The sequence below is a fragment of the Ostrinia nubilalis genome, chromosome Z, assembly GCF_963855985.1.
Source record: "Ostrinia nubilalis chromosome Z, ilOstNubi1.1, whole genome shotgun sequence".
NCBI lineage: Eukaryota > Metazoa > Arthropoda > Insecta > Lepidoptera > Crambidae > Ostrinia > Ostrinia nubilalis.
This window is the reverse complement of record NC_087119.1, coordinates 24,156,748-24,183,677: the sequence shown is the minus strand read 5'-3', so window position 1 is coordinate 24,183,677 and position 26,930 is coordinate 24,156,748. Positions and strand designations below refer to the sequence as shown.

At 36.7% G+C, this 26,930-nt stretch overlaps 1 protein-coding gene and 1 long non-coding RNA gene across 2 annotated transcripts in view; one reads left to right on the top strand and one right to left on the bottom strand.

Moving 5' to 3' along the window:
• The window catches only part of LOC135086707 (laminin subunit gamma-1), an 82,729-nt gene that overhangs the window by 19,373 nt on the left and 36,426 nt on the right, over positions 1-26,930 (top strand). Inside the window, exons 18-19 of the mRNA XM_063981485.1 lie at positions 6,841-6,961; positions 7,910-8,094. Of these exons, the coding sequence (XP_063837555.1) occupies positions 6,841-6,961; positions 7,910-8,094 (306 nt within the window). The remainder of the gene's footprint in view (positions 1-6,840; positions 6,962-7,909; positions 8,095-26,930) is intronic.
• LOC135086719 (uncharacterized) lies at positions 1,281-1,918 on the bottom strand. Its single transcript, XR_010260575.1, has 2 exons — positions 1,701-1,918; positions 1,281-1,457 (listed from the first exon to the last, which is right to left on the bottom strand). It is a non-coding gene; the product is annotated as an uncharacterized LOC135086719 (long non-coding RNA).

Here is a 26,930-nt window from a genome sequence, read left to right as displayed (position 1 = left end):
CGTTCTTCTTTCATTGATCTCTTTATAATGCAAAAGAAATGTATCAGAATAATAGCACAAATAGACAATACACAATCATGTAAACCTTACTTCATTAAATATAATCTACTTACGTTACCATCAATATATATCCATGATACATGTATATTTACCTACAAAAATATTCACAATTTTACAAAAGTCAAGGACACATAATACAGGGTGGCCAAAACAGTGAGGTCTAAAAGAAAAATTTAGATTCCTTACATCAAGGTGTACCTAAATCACCCCCATGTATATTATACGATTGTGCTTAGTTTAGGAGATAGAGTTAATTTTGTGATATTTTAAAATTTTGTGACCTAGTAGGCTTTAAACATTTTTATCTTTTTTTTGGGTTGACTTTATTCAGATTTCTTTTTTTCTACAGACTTGCTTTTAATTGCAGATGTTTGAAAAAAATAATCACCTTCCTATCTTTAATTCAAGATACAAAAGTTTTGCTAGAAACATTAAAATTATGCTTTTATCAGAACACTATCAAATTTTCAAGGTAAAAGTTTAAGTAAAAAAAAGAACTTCCATAGGTCCAAAACCATTTTAAAAACTGCGCCGTTTCCTGAACATTCATAATAATACAAAAAAACATGTACTTAATGGGCCACTATTTCCTGTTATCGGTCCACTAAAGTGATAAGTCGGAGATTCCGTTACATGTTTTTGACTTTCTTAGAGTGAATTAATATTGGGTATCCTCTAAGTTTACATTACGTAGAACAGATTTAGAGCAGTAACTGGACAGAACATGTTTTTATTCTCAACGAGGAAGCTCTTGCCCTTCATCACACCTGGTGGAAATTGATGATTAGGCTGAAGGTGGAAGGGAACTTCAACTACAGAGGAGCTATGGCTTCCTACCTCCAAATGCCGGAACACATTGTTATTTTAAGTAAGTTTTAATGAACATAAACCAAATATCCCTCCTTCTTCTTCTCACTGTAGTAGGTATTTCAAGGGTAGGGTCAGGAAGGCAACAGTGACTCACTTTTTTTTCGAAGCTTAATAAAAATAGATATCGCTTTAATATTGGCCTAAAATTTGCTCACATTTTAGATACACTATTGAATTGTAACTGAGCACTCATGATTCTACATTATTTACTACTTATGTCAAAGTAGGAACCTAAAACAAAAAAATGATAATTGAGCCACTGTGGACTACTAGGTGTACACACTGACTCACTACCGTGGTACACAGTATTAACGTGGTACGGCAGTATTTATATGAAAAGAAAATGCCCATTCCGCGTAGTTTTTTATTAGAAATAATAACAAAACTGCACAAGCTATTCTTATTATAATCAACAATTCAACACGACTCTTAGTACTTTTATTGCTACCTATAAGATCTTAAGTCATCTCAATCTCTTCGTTATTTATTTCTTCCCTATTTTTCTGTCGGTTTTTTTCCGTGGCATTCTGTAAATAAAAAACAAAATTCGATTTAAAGTTATAAAATATTGAATTCGTATAAAGTATTAAAATTGAGTCACTGTGTACTTCTACGCCATTTTGTAAATATTTGATCAAAAAAACCAAGATGTAAAACAAATTAAGTCAAAATTCGGATTAAAGACAATTGATACAAGACCTACGATCCGATAAATATAACGGCTATTACCTATAGCAACAAACAAAGATATGAAAACAATCGAAACTCACCTTAGAATGTAATTTAGTGGGCGCGAAAACAAAAAACATTCCCTCACCCTTCCGCACGGCACTTGACCGGCGAGCAAACTGGTTTAAACGTGTTCGGGTACCAAGACCTTTGAATCGGTAAAAGAGACAAATATATATTCCTATGCCTTCAGGTCGAAACATGACTGAGCCACTGTAGCCGACCGAGTCACTGTTGCCTCCTTGACCCTAATAGTAAAATGTAACAACTGCCTCTGTCTTCAAGTGGTAAGAGGTAAGCTTCAGAGGTCCCGGGTTTGACTCCCAGTGGAGGTGAAATTTTCTGCTCGGTTTGGTTGGTGGTAGGGTTTGATCTAAGTCTGCCTGGCTAGCAACTCTATTTTCCTAAGTCTGTCACTATAACAATAATGTTAATAGCATTACTGTATTCCGGCATTTGGAGGTAGGAAGCCATAGCTCCTCTGTAGTTGAAGTTCCCTTCCACCTTCAGCCTAATCATCAATTTCCACCAGGTGTGATGAAGGGCAAGAGCTTCCTCGTTGAGAATAAAAACATGTTCTGTCCAGTTACTGCTCTAAATCTGTTCTACGTAATGTAAACTTAGAGGATACCCAATATTAATTCACTCTAAGAAAGTCAAAAACATGTTACGGAATCTCCGACTTATCACTTTAGTGGACCGATTACAGGAAATAGTGGCCCATTAAGTACATGTTTTTTTGTATTATTATGAATGTTTAGGAAACGGCGCAGTTTTTAAAATGATTTTGGACCTATGGAAGTTCTTTTTTTTTCTTAAACTTTTAAGTTGAAAATTTGATAGTGTTCTGATAAAAGCATAATTTTAATGTTTCTAGCAAAACTTTAGTATCTTGAATCATAGATAGGAAGGTGATTATTTTTTTCAAACATCTGCAATTAATAACAAATCTGTCTAAAAAGAGAAATCTATGAAAAGGCACCCCAAAAAAAAGATAAAAATGTTTAAAGCCTACTAGGTCGCAAAATTTTAAAATATCACAAAATTAACTCTATCTCCTAAACTAAGCACAATCGTATAATATACACTTGCGAGCAAAAGTATGGAATCACTTACATGAAGTTGTTTCCACACAATCTTGTGTACTAACCAATTTGTTAGTAACAAAAAAAGTAGCACCATTTTAAAGATTAAACTTTTAACTTTAAATTGATACCAAATTCATTTAAATCACACCAGTATTTAAAAAGATATCCCGGCTGATGTGAAAAAGTATGGAAAAAGGCATGTATCAACTGTTTGATACGTCGCGAGTTGCGGCCTATTTACCCCCCATAAAAGCAAGTGTTTTCGGATTTTTGCTTTCACACGTTGATCCATACACATCTCCGCTTCTTTTGACACTTTATCTGAGATTCTACACCTTCAGAAGCAGCATAAATCGTTGCACTATTGCAAGAAGGGCTCAGCCAGCGGGCTGTCGCACGTCAGCTCCACATAAGCCAGTCCTGGGTTTCGAAAGTTTTAAGACGCTTTCGGGATACCGGTGGCTTTATCCCGAGACCAAGTTCTGAACATTGCCGGTGCACATCGCAGAGGGAAAACCGTTTTTTCATGTCAACTTCTCTACGAAATCGTCATTTGACTGGTTTGAACGTCCAGCAAGAGCTCAGAAATGTTCGTAGGATAGCTGTTAGCAAGTGGACAGTTCGTCTAAGATATAAACAATAGAATTTGACTCCAAAAAGGCCTGCCACAGGCTTGAAACTGACGGCAGGTCACCGATAAGCAAGCTTTCAATTTGCTCCTACACATCTCGATGGGAAGTCGAGCAAGCCATCCCCATAAGCCAATGTTTTAGCGACCCAGCACTGCACAAATCGCTCCCCAGGCCGTCTATAGACCCGACCTCTTCGACTGCTGCACTGCAAAAACAGTCTGCATTCATCGGAGAACAAAACTCGCCTCCATTACTCGCCTTCCGAGTGCGAGCTAATTGAAAGCGTGCTTGTCGGTGACCTGCCGTCAGTTTCCAGCCTGTGGCAGGCCTATTTGGAGTCAAATTTTATTGCTCATATCTTAGACGAACTGTCCACTCGCTAACAGCTATCCTACGAACATTTCTGAGCTCTTGCTGGACGTCGATACCAGTCAAATGACGATTTCATAGAGAGGTTGACATGAAAAAACGGTCATCCCTCTGCGATGTGCACCGGTGCTGTTGAGAACTTGGTCTCGGGATAAAGCCAACAGTCTCCCAAAAGCGTCTTAAAACTTTCGAAACCCAGGACTGGCTTATGTGGAGCTGACGTGCGACAGCCCGCTGGCTGAGCCCTTCTTGCAACAGTGCAACGATTTGTGCTGCATCTGTAGGTGTAGAATCCCAGGTAAAGTGTCAAAAGAAGCCGAGATGTGTATGGATTAACGTCTGAACGCAAAAATCCGAAAACACGTGCTTTTATAGGGGGTAAATAGGCCGCAACTCGCGACGTATATCAAACAGTTGGTACATGTCTTTTTTCTTACTTCTTCACATCAGCCGGGATATCTTTTTAAATACCGGTGTGATTTAAATGAATTTGGTATCAATTTAAAGTTAAAAGTTTAATCTTTAAAATGGTGCTACTTTTTTTGTTACTAACAAATTCGTTAGTAGGGTAAGGTGGGGCACAATGAAACAAAAAAACGTTTTTTGTTCATAGAAACAAAATATCTTATTATTTTAATAAACTCTTTTCAAGAAAATTTACATTAGCTATCCCTTTAATAATCAACAATATCAAACTACATGTTTCTATAGGTAATCTCAAATTATTGGCACTTTTTCGAGATCAATTTTTTGTTTTACTGTGCCCCAGATCTGGGGTACAATAAAACTAGGGTAGGGGTACTATGAAACAGATTGGGGCACAGTCCGTAAACACTCTTCGCACTTTGTAGTTGGGCGTATATCGCACGACCTGTCCCTCTTCTTCTCGGTTTTCCTTTTTTTTCCTGAAATACCTATACAATGTGCTAAAATTAAAATTTTTCAGATTTTCTGCTTCTCATAAGTTCATATCTGCTTCATTAGGAAGCCCTATATCCGTTTTTCTTTTCCGGTTACGAACCATTGTGGTGTTTTCTAAAAACAAAAAACTTATCTTACACTGAAACATGTTTTACTGTGCCCCGTTTCACTGTACCCCATGACCCCCTTCAATAACACAAAAACATATAACATTCTTTAGGTTATAAACACCGGCCTTCGTCTGATGTCAATATTACAAGAAATATGCAAGGATTATTAAAAAAATAGCCATACATACCTTTGGTAAACAGTGTACTAATAAAATCTAAATCTTTTTCGTGAAAAAAGATACGAATTACTTTTAAAAATCAGTTTTTTTGCAAGAATTCAACAGGCAGCTTTCAAATTGAGAAAAGACAACTGCACCAAGATGGCAATGCAAACGCTTAATAAAGCAGTGTGGCCAGTAAAAATAAATTGATAAAAAGAGGTAGAAATATTAAACTTGTTTTACTGTACCCCGTGTGTCACTGTGCCCCCTGTAACCCTACACAAGATCGCGTGGAAACAACTTCATGTAAGTGATTCCATACTTTTGCTCGCGAGTGTACATGGGGGTGATTTAGGTACACCTTGACGTAAGGAATCTAAATTTTTCTTTTAGACCTCACTGTTTTGGCCACCCTGTATAAATACCAGGCATAAGGATAAACTTGACTTACCCCCATCAAGAATAAAAATGCTAAATACCAGCCCCTACTATAATGTCGGTAAAATTATTTAACAAACTTCCAGAATATATAAAAACATACGGGTCGAATTGAGAACCTCCTCCTTTTTTTTGAAGTCGGTTGAAAACTGAACCAAATGTTAAACGCTTCTCTAAAGCCCTTAAACACTATTTAATATCCAAATGTTTTTATTCAATTAATGAATACCTAACAATAGACCATAAAAAATATTATAGTAACCAACTACTATAGTCAATTAGTTATCAACCTTGATCCTACTTAGATTGTAGTTATCTTATAAGTTGTTTAATAATAATATTACTTATAGTTAATTAATATTAATAATACTACCATTAATGTTTAAATAGCCACCTACTCTATTGCGATACCACTCAGGTAATTAAGTTTTTAAGCTCTTGTATATTATGTAATTTACACCATTACAAATTGTCACTTAGTAAGCAATAAATATTTTGAATTTGAATTTGAATTTGGTAGAGGCCTGTATCCAGCGCCTTCCTGCTACCTTTATGAGGTCGTCGGTCGTCGGACGTCCTAAGCTGCGCTTTCCAGTATGTAGCCTCCACTCCAGAACCTTGGTGCCTCATCGACCGTCAGTTCTGCGTACTATGTGCCCTGCCCATTACCACTTCAGCTTGCTAATCCGTTGGGCTATGTCAGCGACTTTAGTTCGTTTACGGATCTCCTCATTTCTGATTCGATCTCGTAAAGAAACACCGAGCGTAGCCCTCTCCATAGCATGCTGTGCAACTTAGTTAAATAGTGATGCCGCATCGCATAGTCTATGGCAGATCGCTAGAAACTACAATGGCTATCTGCTACTACTTATTCTTGGGAGCAAGAGATGTGCCGCTCTTCTTTAGATTGTTCTGGAGCAAATTGCGGAGACGGAAGTCTTAATCCATAAAGTCAGTCTAAGAACAGTTCATCTCTTGCAGTAAAGCTAGTCCATTTCTGAAGATCAATCGAGATTTTACATAATTTGGTAACGAGAGGGATTCTGACATCAAATCAGGCTGGTCTATTCATGTAGTCGGAAGAATCAAAACACTATAATATAAAAATTAACCAAGACAAAAACTAACTTGATTGCGATTTCTAGATGTTCGTTCGTTCGTTTCAGCCAAATGACGTCGACTGCTAGACAAAGGCCTGCCCCAAGGATTTCCATAACCACCCTTCCTGCGCAGCCCGCATCCAGGCTCTTCCCGCGACCTTCACCAGATCGTCGGTCCACCCAGTGGGAGGCCTGCCCACACTATATCTTCCGGCCCGTGGTCACCACTCGAAAACTTTTCTGCCCCAACGGCCATCGTCTCTACGAGCTATGTGCCCCGCCCACTGCCACTTGATTTTAGCAATTATGTCGGACACTTTGGTTCTCTTGCGGATCTCCTCATTTCTGATTCGATCACGCAGATGTATGGAGAACAAAAAACGGCGCGCCGACGGGCAGGGCTGCGAAGACTGCCCGCCCTGCTACAACCTGGTGCAGGACGCCGTCAACGACCACCGCAAGGAGCTCAAACAATTGGACGAGGTAAATACATTCAGTTGGTATATGCTTGCGTAAGCGAAGCAGAAAATCGAACGTACAGCGTTGAATAGAGCTCTGTGATTGGTTTATGTGTCACCCTGTGCGAGTGACTACGCGCACTTTAAGACCGTATAGTAATGTTTGTGAATAAGGGCGATAATATTTGGATTAGGTGCGGTCTACACAGCCTGTGACCGCAGTCTGTAGAGAAACACTATAAAAGTTACACCCTAGTTTTTTATTTAGGTATTACATAGTATATTATAGTAGTGTAGTACGTAGTATGTAGTAACCCTGGTGCAAAGGCTCACTAAATTTTTTAAATTGTTTTTACCTGTGGGAACCTATAAGTGGTTTACTCGTTGCCTATCTTATGTCATTATTACACACTGTAAAACCCTGGTTTTCCTAAATAAATAAATAAATAAATAAATAAATAAATAGTTGAAAGCTTAAGTTATCATTTAGTATGGAAATGTCATTTTAATCCAGAGTTCATCCTAGGTGTAACTTTTTATTAATAAGGGGGTATAATATGTGGTCGCGATCCTCATCAGTGAGCGACCGAGGAAGAAGAAGAATATTTGATAAAGGGCATTGACACAGAATAGGAGGGCTACCACACCTATCTACTTCTACTATTTCTTATGCAGGCACAACCCTACTCTTTGATAAATTCTAACTAATTTCTATATCTAGTACACATGCGTCACTATAATACGTATTTTGTTTCACCATAATAATATGAACGGAACGACAAAAGTGCAAGACGTTAGGTACCTACTTCATTTTGGATTCTCTCTATTTATTACGTTCAGGTATAGAAATTCATCAACATAATGCCAGTTAAATTAACTCAAAATATGACGATCCCGGCAATGTTTGTGGTTTGTACAAAAACAGAATTCTGAAGTCAATGCTACCAACTAAATAATATTTCAATAACAACAGATCCTGGCGAAGATATCCAAGACACCAACAGTGGTTGAAAACCAGGACTTCGATAACGAGCTGCAGCGAGTGCGCGGCGAGATCGAGCGCCTCATCCAGGATGCGCAGACGCAGCTGGGCGCAGGACCCGGGGCCAGCCTCACGGAGAACCTCTCGGAACTGGCCGACAGGCTCGCGGATGTAAGGTAAGTGTCTACAGCAGTGCAGGGAAAGCTGGCTGGAAACAAGGAGATTTGTAAAAGAACATATGTTTTATTTTAAACCATCAGACAGTGGTGACCGAGTTTGTTGCGGCGCTTCTTCTCAGCACTTGCCAAATGTTTGTCTCGAAGCGCTGGTAGGGCAAAAAAAGAATGAGAGCTCCTTAAGAGCATTTGACGATTTGTAAGTACTAATATAATTAGTCTATACAAATAAAGATAATTTTGATTTTGATTTTTGAACAGTCAGCTGACGTATAGTTCTTGCAACTCACGAAGGCGAGTGACCACTTGTGTGTGTAAGTGTACACTGTACATGCACATAGCGAAAGTGTAGGTATGTACTCTCAAAACTTTTGAAACACAGACAGTAGCGAGCCACCACACGTGTAGAGCTCACTCGCCTTCGTGAATTGCAACAACTATAGCTGAAGTGATGTGCTATGATGATTCATTCATCCGACCGATTTCGGCCATGGTGACCACTTCAGCACCCGTTTTGGCGATGGCTTACGTAGCCGATCTCCGCGGCAAACCCCCTCGCACATTGACGGTCTCTGAGCACGCCGCTAACATAATAGTGAACGACGTAGTTGGTAGATGAAATGTGATAAAATGTGAAGGATATACAGGGTGTTGATTTCAATCCTCGCCATATTTAGGGAGTTGATTAAGTAGCTTATTCTGAATAGTAAAAATCTCAGTAAAAAAATTTAGTTCGAAAAAAATTTAAAACGAACTTTAACTTTAAGTTATTCAAAGAAAAATACCTATTTACACTCATCAGAATAAACTACTCCCTAAACATGGCGAGGATTGAAATCAACACCCTGTATAGGGCGGAATCTTCATTTCTCGAGTGCACCGAAAGGGATTAGTTACTTGCCTGATACAAGAGTGATGTTTCTGAAAGCCACTGGTTTCCTCCATACATTGATCTACATTGTATATCAATGGGGTACATGGAAATTGAATATTGGTTTAAATGTTATCAAAATTAAAAGGCTTACAACTACGGAACCAATCTCAGGCCGTTTATCCTCCACAACCTTACAGGAAGAGCGTCATTGTTCAAAGTCGAAATGTCCTCGGATTTTTAATTTTCTTCGATGTTTTTCTAATAACTTTAAAACCATTGGGCCTGGAAGGCGGCGTCTACGTAACATACAAAAGTTTTCAGCACACAAAGCATGCTTAAGGAAAATGTCTATTTATATCGGGGTATCGACCGTCTTTAAGGGACAAGATGTACTTTATTTGAAATGTGAAGTTAATCCATTGTTTGCTATTCACGTTTCCATGACGAAGGTGCATTTGAATGAAAAGCCTAGGCTCTCTGTGAAATATTATACAGTGTGTCCGGGCATGTAGTGATCAAACTTTAAGGGCGTAATCTATGGACAATTTTATCGGTGAAAATACTTTAAATTTGGGGCTTGACCCATTTCTCGCATATTTACAAGGATTTAAGTTTTTAATTTAAAGTTTTCACCTCTTCCTTCAAAAACAAGTGATAGCGTGGGTAACTTAACATTAATAAGCAAATATTTTATATCATGCGATAGCCAATAAAATTATCTTTTAGTAAAAGTAGAAAACAGACACAAGTTTCATACATTTTAAGGGAGTAAGAATGGGTTTAATTAGAAATAAACATGTTTTTTTTCACACCTTTTTCAGTTATTTCCCAATACAAGAAAAACCAGGTCGTTAAGGTATGTTTTATTTGCATTGTATTATTAGTATTTGAGCCATTCTACAAAACGAATGTAAATTTATTAGTCTACGTCTATTAGTTTCGACGTAATTGTTGAACAGAGATACCCATTCCCAGCGGTTTCCATAGTAATCGGAATAGGTTGTGTGATTCTTTCAGGCAGTGCATTTTCGCATGTCGCGTGCGCTATGGAAACCGCTGGGAAGGGGTATCTTTGTTCAACAATTACGTCGAAACTAATAGACGTAGACTAATAAATTTACATTCGTTTTGTAGAATAGCTCAAATACTAATAATAAAATGCAAATAAAACATACCTTAACGACCTGGTTTTTCTTGTGTTGGGAAATAACTGAAAAAGATGTGAAAAAAATCGTGTTTATTTCTAATTAAATCCATTCTTACACCCTTAAAATGTATGAAACTTGTATCTGTTTTCTACTTCTACTAATAGATAATTTTATTGGCTATCGCATGATATAAAATTTTTGCTTATTAATGTTAAACTACCCACGCTATCACTTGTTTTTGAAGGAAGAGGTGAAAACTTAAAATTAAAAACTTAAATCCTTGTAAATATGCGAGAAATGGGTCAAGCCCCAAATTTAAAGTATTTTCACCGATAAAATTGTCCATAGATTACGCCCTTAAAGTTTGATCACTACATGCCCGGACACACTGTATAGGCTAGGTACGAGATAATTTGAAAAAAAAAAAAAAAATGATAGCTTATCTTAAGGTTGTTAGTCGGGAACTTTATTCTTGCTTACCGTAACAAATACCTACTGTTTCATTATTGTTCAAAAGTGCTGTGAATTTGTATTCAATTTTTTATGGGGCTACTTGTACTATTGTCTAGAGATAAGTACCTAACTGCCTACTTGTGCTACTGCGACTGAAAAATACCTAAAAGAAAATAGATTTTTCATGTGCCCGACATTGGCTGATACTCTTAAAACACCACACAAAACTGGTTTCATCATCATTTCACATTTATATGAAATGACTTAGTACGGTCCATTTTCAAGAACCGCGATCGTTTGTATAGTTTACAGCAAAGATGGGCCCCGTTTAGCGTCTAACTCGCTCCCCGGAGCCAACTTTGCTGAAGCCTGGCTGTGCTTGATGCCTAGCTATACTGGGTGGAATTTTGTAATGCCACCTGGAGGGAAAGTACCTTCTCTTAATACTATAGATACACAGTTTTACTCAAAGAAAACATTCCTTTATTTTTAAAAAAAGAGAGAGAATTGCATTCAAAGATTTTCGATTGTTTTTCGAAAATTCACCACCAATACCATATAAATAATTAAAGTTAATTTAAGATTTCATGGTTTGCCTTTCATTTGATTTATCGAGTTTGTTAGAGAGCTTTCATCCTTATACTTAACCCTAACGATCGATGCAATAAAAATACAGGGTGTAATTTTTAACAAATTTTAGTTGGTTCGATTACCGGGTGTGGCAAGAAAATTTTTTATAAATCTTTGAATGCAGTTTTATTTCTTTTCCTAAATTAAGGAATGTTTCCTTTGAGTAAAATTTTCTATCTACAGTATTAAGAGTACTTTCCCTGCAGGCGGCATTACAAAATTCCACCCTGTATTTACCTCTTGCTTGATGCATCATGATACCTTATTTAGCTAGAATTTAATAATGCGTTCGCCGTGCTGCCCATTATGGAACCACAATGTCACCTCAAATGCAATTAGATCCCATTAGCGGAGTTTATGTAAATATTAAACTAGCATAGTGCTGTATGCGGATCGTCTAAAGTACCTACTATCGACAGATTTGTAAAGGTAGTCGTACAACTAGCATAGTGTTGTACTTGTATGGCTATCGTCTAAATACTATCGATAGATTGGTTGTGCAATATCAATAATACTTAATTACAAAACTAATCTTAGATTAAATGGATCTTCGTCTTGCATCGTGTTGTAAGTCGTAGTAAGCAATGTAGTAAGTAGTAGAACCAGGCCTGTTCATCTCCGCGAGTTCACATCGAAAACAAAACACGCACGATAGCCCACCTACAGGAGGCGATTCGACAAGGCGTCACATACGAGATACGAGCGAGCATTGACACACGCACGCGTACTCTTGTATTATGGAAAAAAATAAAAAAAATACTGTGCAGTATTTAACTGCCTAAATAATAATAAAAACACACAATGTACTTTTTTTAAGTTGCCTGAAGACACTGAGAGGTAAATAAGTGGTTATTGTTATTCATGATAATTCATGCAAATTCATGTATTTCTTCCGACATTTTCCGCGATTTGGCACTTCACGTCACACATTAGTTTGCCGAAGTTCGCCGAGCCAGCTATTGTCAATTATTATAGGTGTCAAACGGGATAGGGTCTTTGCGCTGGTTTTCGTCCAACTATCGGAGTTGCCAACTTTGTGATCTTAAAATACCCTTACATAAATGTATCATATTATTTTATGTCGTTCGAGTGCTCATAAAGGCAGTCAACTAAAGTCCATACTGCAACGCACACACAATCCGCACCGTAACGTAAACGCCTTGCCTCGCCGATGACAGTGCGCGAAGGGCAATGACAGCTCGCAAAACACTGACGTATATCAATGTCTCATGGACTTGGCGTAACTTTAAAATAAACGTACTCGGTACATTACGCACACATTTACACGCATTATAAATACATACACGATTTAAGAAAACAACGTGTGTGTGTGTGCGTGTAGTTGTCAGCTGATTGCCTATAAATATGTTGTTTTCTTAAATCTTGTATGTAGGTACCTACTCGGCACAAGTCAGGTAGTTAGTGACGTCACATGAAAATGTTGCCAGAATGAGTACTGACCAAACATTATCTGTTTATTTTTTTTATACATCACCAGGGGTAAGTTAGAAAGAGATAAACAGCTGTTTGTCATTAATTTGTCGAATTTTTGTATAGATCTATATTTCCTCTCCACTATTACCTCCATGCCACAAAAGGCGATACGTTGTTGATCCCTTTCCGAGTTGATTTGCCTGCTATATGACCTGAGCTATGCTTTAAAAAAATGACCCTTACTCATCTAAGATTTAATTTTGTATGAAGAAGTTTAATAAACACTTAAAATTGTGTTTATAATGCTATCAATTAGACATACGTGCCAAAAACTTTTCCTGTCAGCACGTTTTTTTTCTAGCGCGATGATTTCTGCAATGTACCGGTGACCGGTGTATGGCCGCGCATTTACGTAATTTTTTGGAACTCACTACTTTTTAAATTACATTTTCATTTAGGTAGAACTGTTGCTTAGGCATTATAGATTGCAACAAAACTAGCGCGGGATGGCTACTGCCTTCTGTGAATACAATACTTTGTATTCAAATTTTACGCATGTGTTTATGGCAGCTCAGTGAAATGGACGAAAACCGAAGTTAGATAGAAAACCAGCACAATGACCCTACTTTCAAAAATTAATATTGCGATTTTATAAATCACTTAAACAACTTTATATTAATTTGCGGTACGAAGTACGCCGGGACAGCTCGTAAAACAAATTCATTATTTACATATTACTAATTTATCAACTTTGTTCATTGTTAGTTCATTAGTTGTTCGTGTTTCGTTTGGGTTAGACCAAGAGCCGAATGCAAAAAATAAATGTTACTTAATTATATTAATCCTACAAAAAACGGACGGACGTGTGCAAGTCTAATAGCCATATACTTGGTTAACTCATTTTAAAAAGTGCACAAAAACGTTCTATGTTCAGACAGACTATATGACGAATCTATAATACCGTATCAAAATCTGTTGCATAGTTTTAAAGATCTAAGCATACATAGGGACAGACAGACAGGAAAGCGACTTTTTTTTATAATTATTACGTAGTGATGATGGGCATATAGACCAAATAAAGACATTTTGATTTAACACTAGAGTACACGCGCGGACTACTATAGTAGACCAGGGTAACATTTTACGCTATAACTTTTTGAAAACTTGCGCCAGAGAGCTGGCATTCCAGGAAAGCCTCGTTTACTAAATTTGTCAGTAAGCCAGTAAAGCTTGGGTCGCTAGAGTCTACGCACTTTTCTAAAATTGGCCGTCAAAACTGCGGGTCTACTCAAAAGCCCGAAATCACTCGACAAAAAAATTATGAAATACTTGCAACAAATGGATTTACACCGTGTACCAGGCAGTAGAAAGTCATGAATACTATGACAGATAAAAACTAATCATATTTTTTCAGTCATTTTTTTTTTGTTAATATTGGTCTCAGAGTGCAATTTTGGTCCAAAAAATTTACAACTTTGAAATCTGTTTATAATTTTTGATCTTAAATAGTTATATAAAGAAACTTTGATTACAAAATAACTATATTATACACTTTTATCATTTACATAGTAATTCTATTCATAAATTGCTTATAAACTGATTTACAGTGATTTTAAATTGGCTTACCAGAGTAGGCCGCGCGTGTATTCGTGTAAAAAAGGGGCGCGTGTACTGCAGTGTTAAGGGGGGGACATCGTAAGAGCCATTCACATTTTTATCAGAAAGTTAATAAATTAATATATTTAGGTTTTTGAAATCTAAAACAGCCAGGAAATCAAAGAGGCAAACATGATACCTTTGTGATTTTATAGAAATAGAAATATTTATTTGTCTTTGAATAGGGTGTACAGAAGGTCGAAAATAACAAAATATGATCACCTATCCAGCCATCAACAATAGCATGCAAATATATCGAAGAAATATTGATATTACATATAATTATTACGGTATTACTTTTTGCTGATTATTCCCTATAGCTTAAAAATTCTTGGAGAGAGTAGAATAATCGCGCGACAAGCCACTTTTGCAATGTGGTCTTAAACTGATTAAAGGACAGTTCTTTAATATCTTGAGGAAGTTTATAGGAATTTTATTGTAAAACACGGTCATATTAAACTTTTATAAAAAAATCCAGAGGTAAATGTTTTTTTTTCGAGAAAATTTTTTCTAATCGTGTTTTCGAAAATATCTTCCCATGACACATACGTTCTGTAATACATAATATTAAAAACAGTGCGAAATATCGTCAATTGCAGTTTTCACATACTAAGGGCCCATAATGAAATTAGTATAATGTTTGTTTATGTAATAAAATTTGGTTTGAAATACCTACTGAATTGAATTTTTATTTCTTACTAGCTTTTTGGCTTCGCCCACGTGAAATAAATTGTCACAGTTATGTGTGTTATAAAATATTTAGGTGCTAGCTCTTACACTATATAACTGGCGGCCGCATGTAGCTGCGCGTTGCCGCGAAGAGCAGTGAATGCAAGTGTGGTGCGCTAGATGGCGACACAGTAGCTTCTTGTAGCAGTCAGCCCTATGGCATCAAGACAGTACCGATCACTGACGTATGTCAACAAAACGGTGCTCGACTCTTAAGACAAGCTAAATTACACCATATTGTTGATGACATTGAGCATACATTTTTTTGAATACCTTCGCGAAGAAAAACTTCTGTACGTAGTACTTATTATTATTCTGTGGTAGAACACAATCCTAATGGCAGACTATGGAATGTTTAGGTAAACATTCCATAGTCTGCCTTTAGTTAGGATCTGCAAGTAGGTACTTGATCTTGCATTGCAATAAAAAAAAAACTGGCGATACTTGCAATAATAATATGATGATATCGATAGCATACTTTGAAGTCAATATACACAGTCTAACTCTAAACTAACGAATGTTTTGTTTAGGTGGTGCTAGAATATATTTTATTCTTGCACCACCAGGTTAGGCTCTAACCTAACCATTAAGGATTTAAGAGGCTTGCTGTAGACGTGTCAAGTATTTATTTTATTTATTTATTTAAAAAGTAGAATACTGACCAGCAACTCAACAACATAGACATAACAAAGTATACATGCTTCCCTTAGGGAGATTGTTATTTTGAAGCCTTTTGGCCCTATCATATAAAAAAGAATAGAACAGCCCATACTTTTTAATAAACAAAACAAACGTCAAAATTCATAATGCAAGCTCGTAGACCAACCAAGCCCATTGTTGCTTTACAATATTAAACTTCTACTCTATCGTCAGTCCCCTACTACCTAATTAATCTATTTTCAAAAGATTGGTTGACGAATCTCAAAGTTAAACATATTATCGTTCAATTTTATCCATTCCATGAAAAAATCTGAATCTCATTGTCACTCGTTTTCTCAAATCAAATAAGCTCAAAATCTAGCATTTTACTACAGAAGAACTTCTTCTATCTATCTCCCGATCAATCATAATCATAAATATTATCATTCCTACTAAGTAAAATAAAAAGTCAAGAGAGTCACTATAAAGTTCACCCCAGTATTCTTTGGCTTCATATCAAATGAACCTACATTCCATCAGTTCACTAAAAGCTACTAACTATTATTTTGCTCCCATCTCCATCATCACAGTCCTTCATCACTGGCTTGCTAAAACCAGTAAACATAGCAAATGGGCCCAAATTCGAGGGGTTTCCTAGTAGCCATCAAGAGCAATCTGTTTTCATCAAATTCAAATAGTTTATTCAGTACCTACATAGGCCCTTACTAGGACTTACACGTCCCAAATATAGCTTGCCCTACCACCACTTCGGGACAACATATGGGCTGGTGGTGAAAAGAAGTGGTGGAAGAAACTCAATCACCTTTGTCAGCCTCATCCATCCATCAGACCAGTGAGTGAAATAAGATAATGAAGAGTTCCATTCATGCACACCTCCCGTCCACATTGAAAAACGATGTTATTCACACACTCATAGCATAGAGTATGTACTCATAGTCCACTAGACCCATGGAAGATGTCCATAAGTCTATGCCTGATGATTAGCAACAGCGAGAAGCACTATCAGACTTCTGGCTCATCAGATCAGCCCGATAGTACACCAGACTTGACATATTTGAGGCAAAATCTCACTTATTACCACTATGTACTTATGATAGTACAGCTGCACATCAAGCTGTACACTAGAGTACAGCTTCAATGAAACTATTAGATCTCGTCAAAATAAAATAAAAATTACCTTTTTGGAAGGCATTCCTACAAACTGACAGAGGCCAAAAATTTGGGCAGAGATGGACTCTGAACTAATATGTATAGTTAGGTGTTTAGGTCCCGTTGGCAGTGTTCAGCGGCCGTCGCGCAGAACACTGACCACGGGACTGACGCGGCCGGAGCCGGCGACGCCGCGCCAGCCGCGCTCCGGTCCACAACGCACACTCTACAACTTAACACACCCAACACGATCACTCTCAAACCGCCTTTATTGCCCATGAAACAAGAACGATTCTCGCACTAATTGAATCACCTGATACGCCAACAAAATATCGATAGGTAATGATACACTGTAGGCTAGGTGCACACTCGAGCTATAATAATATCATCCGACAACTCTCAGGTCCAGTTTGCATAGGGTTGCAGTGGCATTAACAGTAGAATCGTATAGGTACCACATGGAACGGAATATTTATCAATTAAATTTTTGGAAGGTTTTTTTTTATTTAAAAAAAGGCTAATAATGGAGTTATCGGTTTTTTTATAGGTATTGCTAATAGTATTTATGATTTATTTGACCAAGTGGGAATAGAGCCTACTTTAATTTTGATGATTCCAATATTTCCAATCGAAACATTAGACCTACTATGTACCTAGTTATTTTAATGTATGCACAGCATTTTTATGAAATCGCGTTTTAATTTCGAATATTGTTGTATAAGCAAATATGCAACAATTACTAACTATATGGTTATAGTTTGTTTCATTCGAATAATATTCTAGACAGATGGACCTCTCATAATACACACTTATCTACACTAATATTATAAAGAGGAAAACTTTGTTTGTTTGTTTGGTTGTAATGAATAGGCTCAAAAACTACTGGATCGTTTTTAAAAATTCTTTCACCATTCGAAAGCTACATTATCCACGAGTAACATAGGCTAAATTTTATTTTGGAAAAAAATTGAGTTCCGTAAAATATTATGTAGATAATGTAGTCCACGCGCGCGAAGCCGCGGGCGGAAAGCTAGTCAAGTATATACAACGGCTTATTATAATTATTTATGGACGGAGGATGGAGATAATGGTTTCCATGGAGCTAATTACTAGGCACCTCTTCTTCTTATTGAGTTCGGCGAAACAATGTATAAAACATTTACTCGTAAGTATTTTCTTATTTGATTATTTATCAAATGGGTCCTGTAGTCGAGACCAAATGACCTGATAATGTTCAAAATAATGCTAAAAATCTATTCATACGCGGAATAGTATGTACAAATGCTTATTTCTTATTGTCAAAGTACAGCGATACCTAGGGAACTCAGATACCTACTCAAGTTTATTTTTATATTATTGCCATAGATAAAGAAGTCTTAAGTCACACTGTTCTCGTAATGTAGGTACGTATGTATTTATTTGTTTACATGAGTTTAAAAGTTATTATTTATGAGATGAGATACGAGTATAAAGGGTAACGTCCGGTATTTAGTGGGTAGGCTCAGATCTTCTGGCAGGCAGAACCCCACATAACCCACTAGCTGCTCCCGCGGCTGCCTGGTGGGTAAACAAATTCGTGTATTTTCCTGACGGAAAAAAAGGCACCTAATATAATATTTTCTATCTTAGAATCGATTCCTCGAATTCCTCGAAACGGATAACAATACAAACAATAGATAGATAATGAACAAACTATTGTCTCAATAGCAATATTGAGGTCCCTAGCACAGTCTAATATTGATTTAATGCCCGATTTAGATTCGCAGTAGATAGTGGGCGGATGACGAGCATTATAAATTCAGGCGTCTGTCTGGGTTAGCTCTTGCGAATTTTTGGTGCGGATTGTGCAATCTTCCAATAAAAGGTGCAATCTTTACTGTGCTACAAGCAGTTATTGATGCAGTGGAGCCCTAACACTTTATTGAAAACCAACTTTTACACGCAGCTTCGCCTGTATGAATTTCGGTGTTTCACCAAAAGACATCATCTAGCGTCGTAACTGTTCTATTCTAAAAGACTATGCTGGGTCTGGGTCCTCAAATTCATCAAAAGCCGTCATTAGTTTTGAATGAAAGAGCAACAAAGATTCATAAATTCTTCAGCTGTAGTTTTGCCCGCGGCTTCGCCTTTCAGATTATACAGTGTCTTGCGATAGCCAATACTGACTTCCACCCATGACCTTACCATTTTCCACACGCGACGCTGCAAATCCATTAAGACTTTCGATGGCTTCTGCAAGCCTCGGCTGATAGATACGCGAGTGAATTGTAGACATGAGATAAAGAATGTAACAAGGTTACGTATGATCTGGCATACAGGGTGCAGTGTCCAATTTTTTTGGAGTCGCGAGCACCTAGTAGAAAAGCATGTAGGAGTTTAAAAAACTAAAAACACGCTTTTAATTACTGCACTAAAAACTCGATGAGTTTCCGCCGTTTCGTTTAGGAGTTCCTATGGACACCTTCCAACTCCATCATCAGGACCCTGGACATCATCTAGCACTTTAGTGCTCAAAAAGACAAATCCAATGAACCCAAACTCAATGCAATTCCGCCGTTTCGTTTAGGAGTTCATGTGGCCACCTTCCAGTCCCGTCATCAGACCAGCCCGATGGTACCATAATAGTGTATTTTCATCTATTCTACATAAAATTATCAAGTTTCATGATGATACAAGAATTAGAAGTGCATATAATTCAGAGTCTTAGTTTCTATTACATAGTTACATACATCCCAAGTAACATTTTACTCCATTTAAGAGTTCACATTTAGTTCCAATGTGTACTTAAAGCATTAGTACAGTTCACTCGTGATGTATAAGCTGTATTATTGCAATTAATTACACCTATACCTGTCTAAGGGACTTATAGGAGTGTAGACTAGTGTAGAGTTATACTTTTATACGATTGTTGGTGTTATAATACTCTAACAACTATCCTTTAGTCAGCCATCTGACTAAGAGCATTATAGGAGGGTAGAGATACGGCAACCGCTGTTTAACGGCCTACTTGTACGATGTTATAGAGCTAGCATTTTAATAGAACACACGTGGTCATTTATAAAGCCAAAGGCTGTTATGTTTACTTGTTTTAGACTGTTATACAGCTAGTAGCTGTAGTAGGACTTGTTTGTGATAATTAAAATAACCTTTTTTTACTATCTGTACAAAAGTGTTTCAATGGTTCGCATGTACACTGTAGGCTGTTAAAAGGACTATATGTGTTGTCCATTAACATCAATAGCAGTTTATTTGTCCACAAGTACTACTCTTATTTGCTTTAAGCTGAACACGAATGTGAATGTGATATTCTATTACATATTTCCCCAAGCCTGTTTTTAGTTGTTCATGGTGGTTCTGTACATGATGCAGAGGAAAATATTATGCCTGAACCTGAAATTTCCCTTCAAAATATACCAGATATCAGAGTGTGATGATTGCAGTTCTTGTGATAGTGAATACCATTTTGATTTGGACAATTATTATTTTAACCTTTCGCAAAAAAAAATAAGAACATGGGCTATTGAAAATCGTATTCCTCATTCCGCTTTGAATAAATTGTCAAGCATAATAAACGAATTTAAACCGGGAACACTACCGTCTGATGCTTTAGGTATTCATACTTGACTATTAGTACCTGGGCTAGGCGATTTAACGGACATTAATAATTTTTATTGCGGATCTCTAAAATTTCAGTATTTGAAAGAATTAAAGATACACAATTGACCTGAACTAGGTACATCTTAAAGCTGTACATAAGTTCACATTAGAATAAATTTATAGACATTAGCGCTGTAGTGGTACAAATGTGGAACTTCATATAGATAACAGCATTCTAACAGAACACATGACGTGAACCTAATATACGCTCACCGCATTAAATTGGAGTTATAACAGTTCACATAGCCGTATTTCATTTCCACCATTTTGTTCTACATAACCTAAAATATTTACCAAATAAATCTCCAAAATTAATGCAGATTTATCACAAAATTCGCAGATAGAGCGATTGAGTTTTGGTTTCATGTTATAATTAATTACCGTAATATAATTATAATGCCAATCCAATATCAAAAACTAAAAATTGTAGATTTTCTCTCAGCCAGTTTTAAATATTTTAAAATGAATATCGCGTTTTTACAGAGGCGCGTAAATATTTTAGCTGTAAATATGTATACATTTCACGATAAAGTTGCATTCCCAATGGCATTAACATTATTAAGTATTTAAAACCCGTGTTATTATTTGCATAAATGATTATCCGCCCGAGTTGTTTCCCTCTTGGCACTCACGTACAAATACCAAACTAATATTAAAATGTGGAAATAATTTAAGACACACGTGAACTTTAGGTAGCATTGGAGTACTTTTGTCGGACTTTATAACTTTGAAAGCTGTGCATTTATCCACTTGTTACTCTTTATTGTCCTCACGTACGTTGTATGGTTCACACTGCGTCCCATATAGTGCCGTAAGTCAGCCTTAAGTACGATGTTACTACTTAAACTGTATTATAATGCTATTATACTGCTAATCTACAGCCATAGTGAACTTAAAGCTGTCTAATTTGTGCCCAAACTGGTTCTATAAAAGCATTATAGCAAGCTATACAGCTCGTATACAGCTGACATACACAGCTTGTGGAGTTCATGTGAACGACTATTGAACTCTTAAATGGAGTAAAATGTTACTTGGGATATGACGACCTAATAAAAGCGTATTGAAAATACGCAAATAACTGCAAAGCATAATAGACATAATTTATCATAATGCACAGTGTGTTATGGGACTGTATAAACGGACATTCTCATTGATTTGATGAAACGTATAGAGCTCAGTTATACAAACATGATAGTAAAAGTCCCGTTTGAAAATTCCACGTAGTTTTCGCGGTATAAAAATTCAAAGTTACCTATTTTTTTACTTCAAAATTATGCAAAAATATTGTCACTCGTTAACTAATAACATTTAATTCATAATTGTTATAATACTTCATAGAGCTCTTAAAACTACACGTAATAAGCGTATTAAGTGCTTCGTAAACGCATTCAGTTAATTAGGAAAAATGATTTTAGTGATTTTTGTTTTTATTTTTTTTCTCAATTATACCTTAATATATGCAAACATTTTTAATTGCAAGATATATTCTGATATTTAATCTAATTGTATTAATAAAATCAGCTTTAAACTCCGTGATATATTTGAGAAAAAACATAAAACGTCTTAATAAAATTTTTACGAGTCTAGGGTCGACAATTTTGGAAGGAATAATTCATGTCTAAAAAGTTTCAAATCCCACCTGTTATGTGCATAGTGTTGAAGGTTCTAAAAAGTCACATTCACATTGTTTTTAACCGACTTCAAAAAAAGGAGGAGGTTCTCAAGTCGAGTCTTTTTTCTTTTTTAACACTCTTATATTAACTTAAGTTGTATGTAAGTAACTAACTAAAAAAATATGTAAACAAATCTAGGAAGTGGAATTTATCCTACCTTTAATAATTTTCTCATCGATTTGAAACCTATGTAAATCGAATGTCAATACAATAATTTGGTACAATCGAGCTGATGATATTTAAACATCTAAAAGAAATATTGATATTAAAAAGTGATGGGAAATTTACAATTCTATATGGCGCATATTTTCAATTTGATTTTCCTCAAATATATCACGGAATTTAAAGCTGATTTTTTTAATACAATTAGATTAAATATCAGACTATATCTTGCAATTAAAAATGTTTGCATATATTAAGGTATAATTGAGCAAAAAAATAAAAACAAAAATCACTAAAATCATTTTTCCTAATTAACTGAATGCGTTTACGAAGCACTTAATACGTTCATTACGTGTAGTTTTAAGAGCTCTATGAAGTATTATAACAATTCTGAATTAAATGTTATTAGTTAACGAGTGAGAATATTTTTGCATAATTTTGAAGTAAAAAAATAGGTAACTTTGAATTTTTATACCGCGAAAACTACTTGGAATTTTCAAACGGGAGTTTTACTATCATGTTTGTATAACTGAGCTCTATACGGTTCATCAAATAAATGAGAATGTCCGATTATTCAGTCTCATAACATACTGTGTAATGGTATGCGAAAATAACCCAACCTTTAAAACTTAAGATAATGGCAATTAGATATAAAATATTTTTTTTTTGTGAAAAATACCACGATTAAAATTAATTAAGATAAAGTATTATTAAATTGTTCTATAGAGATTATAAAAAAAATTGGATACTTTTTACAAAGTCACCCTTGGGTTTATCTAATAATATAGGTATATGGGAGTACACAGAGCCCGCTAGGCGGCCGCTCGCCGTAGGGGGTTCTGTGTACTGACGTGCGAAGGGCGATGCAGCTTCGGGGTGCCGAGCGCCACATACGTATCAATACAAAGGACATACACAGGACTGTTGCACCGACAGTGAGGTGCAGACTGTATACAATTTTGATTTGCGTAAAATAATGTATTTTCTCTTCACAAATCATATGAGCACAATACATGTTCGCCCACCTTGTAAAGACACCACACTGTCGTATCTTAACCATTGTGATTTACTAACATAGTTTCTAAGACCTTTGTTATAATAATAATAATATAAGCCTTTATTCAGACATACAGAGTTTAAAATTGATTGAGTTTAATATTATTCTAATTGACACTTGTCTGTGTGCCTTTTTTGGCAAAGGCCTCCTCCAACTGTTTCCACTCTCCTCTATCTCCTGCAACTGTTGCCCATCCACCTCCAGCTGTGGCCTTTATTTCATCTACCCATCTTCTTGGTGGCCTTCCCCGTTTTCGCTTAAAATGCCTTGTGAACCAGTTCATTGTAGATTTAGACCATTTCTCTTTTCCTCTAATTGTGTGTCCTGTCCATCTCCATTTCAACTTTCTGATAGTTACTGTTACATCTTTTGTTCTTGTACAATTCTTTATGGTGGTGGTTCTTACTCTATCAGAAAGTCTTTTCCCCATCATGCTTCGTTCCATTGCGTTTTGGCATGTTTCAAGTTTATGGATATGAGTTTTATTCAGCGCCCAGGTTTGGCAGCCATATGTAAGGACAGGCAGTACACAAGTATCAAAAAGTTTTCGTTTGTTACTAACAGATAAATGAGCCATACCTGAAAAAAAAAACTTTCTTTTTGTTAAGCATCGTTACATTGAACAAGAGTATTGTTTGTGTAAGACTGACGCTTATTATAGGTATGTAAACCTATTGAACTAATGGGAAAACGTATAGTTCAGTTGTTATTAAAGTTAGTGGTGAAAAAGCTAGTCACACACTTAAGTTCGCTTGTGAACCGAACATTGCTCGTTCGTTCGCAAACGTTCTGTTCTCCCACGTCCCGATGTGTACATCGTAATAGTTCTTTCTTGCGTTTCCATACTACTTCTATTTCATTGCATTCTTCTTTACCTAAACACTAAGAGTAGGCGCACACCGTTGATTTTTCGTCGGCCGATGGTAGTATGGGCAGTATGGGCATGTACCTATGGGAGTGCGCACACTACGCCGATTCAATTTGGCCGATTCTTCATACAAATTAAAATCGGGCACAACTATCGGCCAACTAAAAATCAACGGTGTGCGCCTACTCTAAGAAAATGTCATACTTACTGACATAATACATGTGTGAAATTACCCTGAAAAAAAATGCATAACACCGCGAGCGCCGCTCCTTGCTCCGGCCAGGAGCGGGTGCCGCTCCTTACTACGGCCAGCAATGAAGTTTCAAATCCACCCATTGTTTATATTAACAAACATGAAAGGACTTTAAAAATGATGTAATTAACATTATATTAATCTGCCTCGCGCGGTTTTCAACCATCTCTCTCTTTCACATCTCTGTTTTCCAAACTACTTACTTCTGTTTCATTGCCCTCTTCTTCACCTAAACGCTAAGAAAACGTCATACTTACTAGTCTTCATTGGTCAGTTTGGTTTTACCTAATAAATTACCCTGAAAAAAAAAAATGCACAATACCGCGGGCGCCGCTCCTTGGTCCGGCCAGCAGCGGGCACGGGCCCTAGCTGTGCCCAGCTCGGGGCGGCGTATGATGTATTGTTAGGTGTTGAGAAACTTATTGGCAACCGTCTGGGCCAATGAGTTCCCCAACACTGCCGGATTGACGCGTGGTGCGACCAATTTATTGCCGCCGCTCTGGTGGCCGTCGCTCACACAGAGAGGCTGCGGATGCTGGTCAGAAATATAATGAATTTTACTACGACTAAACGTTGAATCAATATATTACTTTCATGTAGAAAAAAGTAACATTATAAAACAAAAGATCTAGATCACTTTAATACAGTCGAATGTAAACTTTTTATCATTAGCAGTAGGTAACACCTGCTTACAGATTGGTCGCTTCTTTTAAATACTTTTATAGGATCATAAATGTGTGAGTTAGTCAATTTCAAGTCCACCCATTGTTTAAATTAACAAACATGAAAACACTTCAAAATTAAATAATGTGCCTAACTAAAATTATATTAAATCCGACTCAGTCTGACTCGTGCGGTTCTCATTCATCTCCCTCTTTTACATCTCTGTTTTTCATGCATTCTGTTTAATTGCACTCTTCTTCACCTAAACGCTAAGAAAACGTCATACTTACTAGTCTTCATTGGTCAGTTTAGTTTTACATAATAAATTACCCTGGCACAAAACCGCGGGCGCCGCTCCTTGGTCCGGCCAGCAGCGGGCCCGGCCCCTAGCTGTGCCCAGCTCCGGGCGGCGCAGGATTATTGTTAGGTGTTGAGAAACTTATTGGCAACCGTCCGGGCCAATAAGTTCCCCAACACTGCCGGATTGACGCGTGGTGCGGCCAATATTAAAGCCGCCGCTCCGGTGGCCGTCGCTCACACAGGATTGTCTGGGCGGCGGATTAAAAATAATAAATTTTATTACGACTAAACGTTAAATCAATAAATATCACTTTCATGCAGAACAAAGTAACCTTACATATTAAGAGAGCTAGATCACTTTAATACAGTCGAATGACAGATTTGTCGCATCTTTTAAATACTTTTACAAGATCATATTTTACTACTATAGGTCTACCAGAATCAAGGTATAAAAATATTGGAAAAGTGTGACTTTCATATGGCATTGTTTATTGTCACCTATCAAAGCAAATTACGAGATCTGTCCACTTAACCTTCATTACCAATTTACCATTTCATGGGGTAAATCACGAAAAGACGTAACTGATTTTTATCAATTTTACAGGAGCGACATTTAAAGATAATTTGAAGTATGGAAAATGTGCATTTTGGCCCTTTTTAACTGTCAATACTGGCTTTCTGATAAATAATACAGCTACGATCTTTTGTGAGGTTATAAAATGAATGTTTTTAAATAACATGGTGTGTTTAATTCAATATCGCCAATTTGATAGATACGCCTTTTCGTTATTCGACCCACGATTTGTTATTTTTGTAATTCAATGTCAATCTTTGATTTTAAAGCGCATCGTTGACTTGACAGGTAAGCTGGACTAAATGTTTTGATACATTTCGTTTGTTACCCTACTGCGTTAGAAGAAGGGTTACGTTTTTTATATTGTTCTTGCTTAATAGCTGCTTTATCGGGGTTTTCTGGTGTATCTCACAAATTGGTGCAGAGGAATGGTGAAAATGTTATGAACATGTAAAGAAAATTTAAAAAGATATTTTCACCAAGCTAGATTGAATTTTTTTTTCATTTATTTAACAACTAAAAACGAAAATTACATTGGGACAGTTACATTTAGATAGTTTTGAAAAGCCACTAGGGTTTGATATAAAGCTAACGAGTTCACAGTACCTCGGTACATTCACACACAATTGAAATGCGCGCTCCGGTGGCCGTCGCTCACACAGTGACTGGACTGTCTATTATAAATTTTATTACGACTAAAGGTTTCATCAATCAATACCACTTTAATATACAGGGTGTCCCAGAATGGGTGAATCAAACTGCTAGGGGAGGTAGCTCTACTAATGTACTATCCCTAAAAATATGTAACACCCTGTAGAACGACGTAACCTTACAATAAGAGATCACTTCTAATGTAACCCCTTTGACATTAGCCGTGGGTACCACCTTCTCACGGA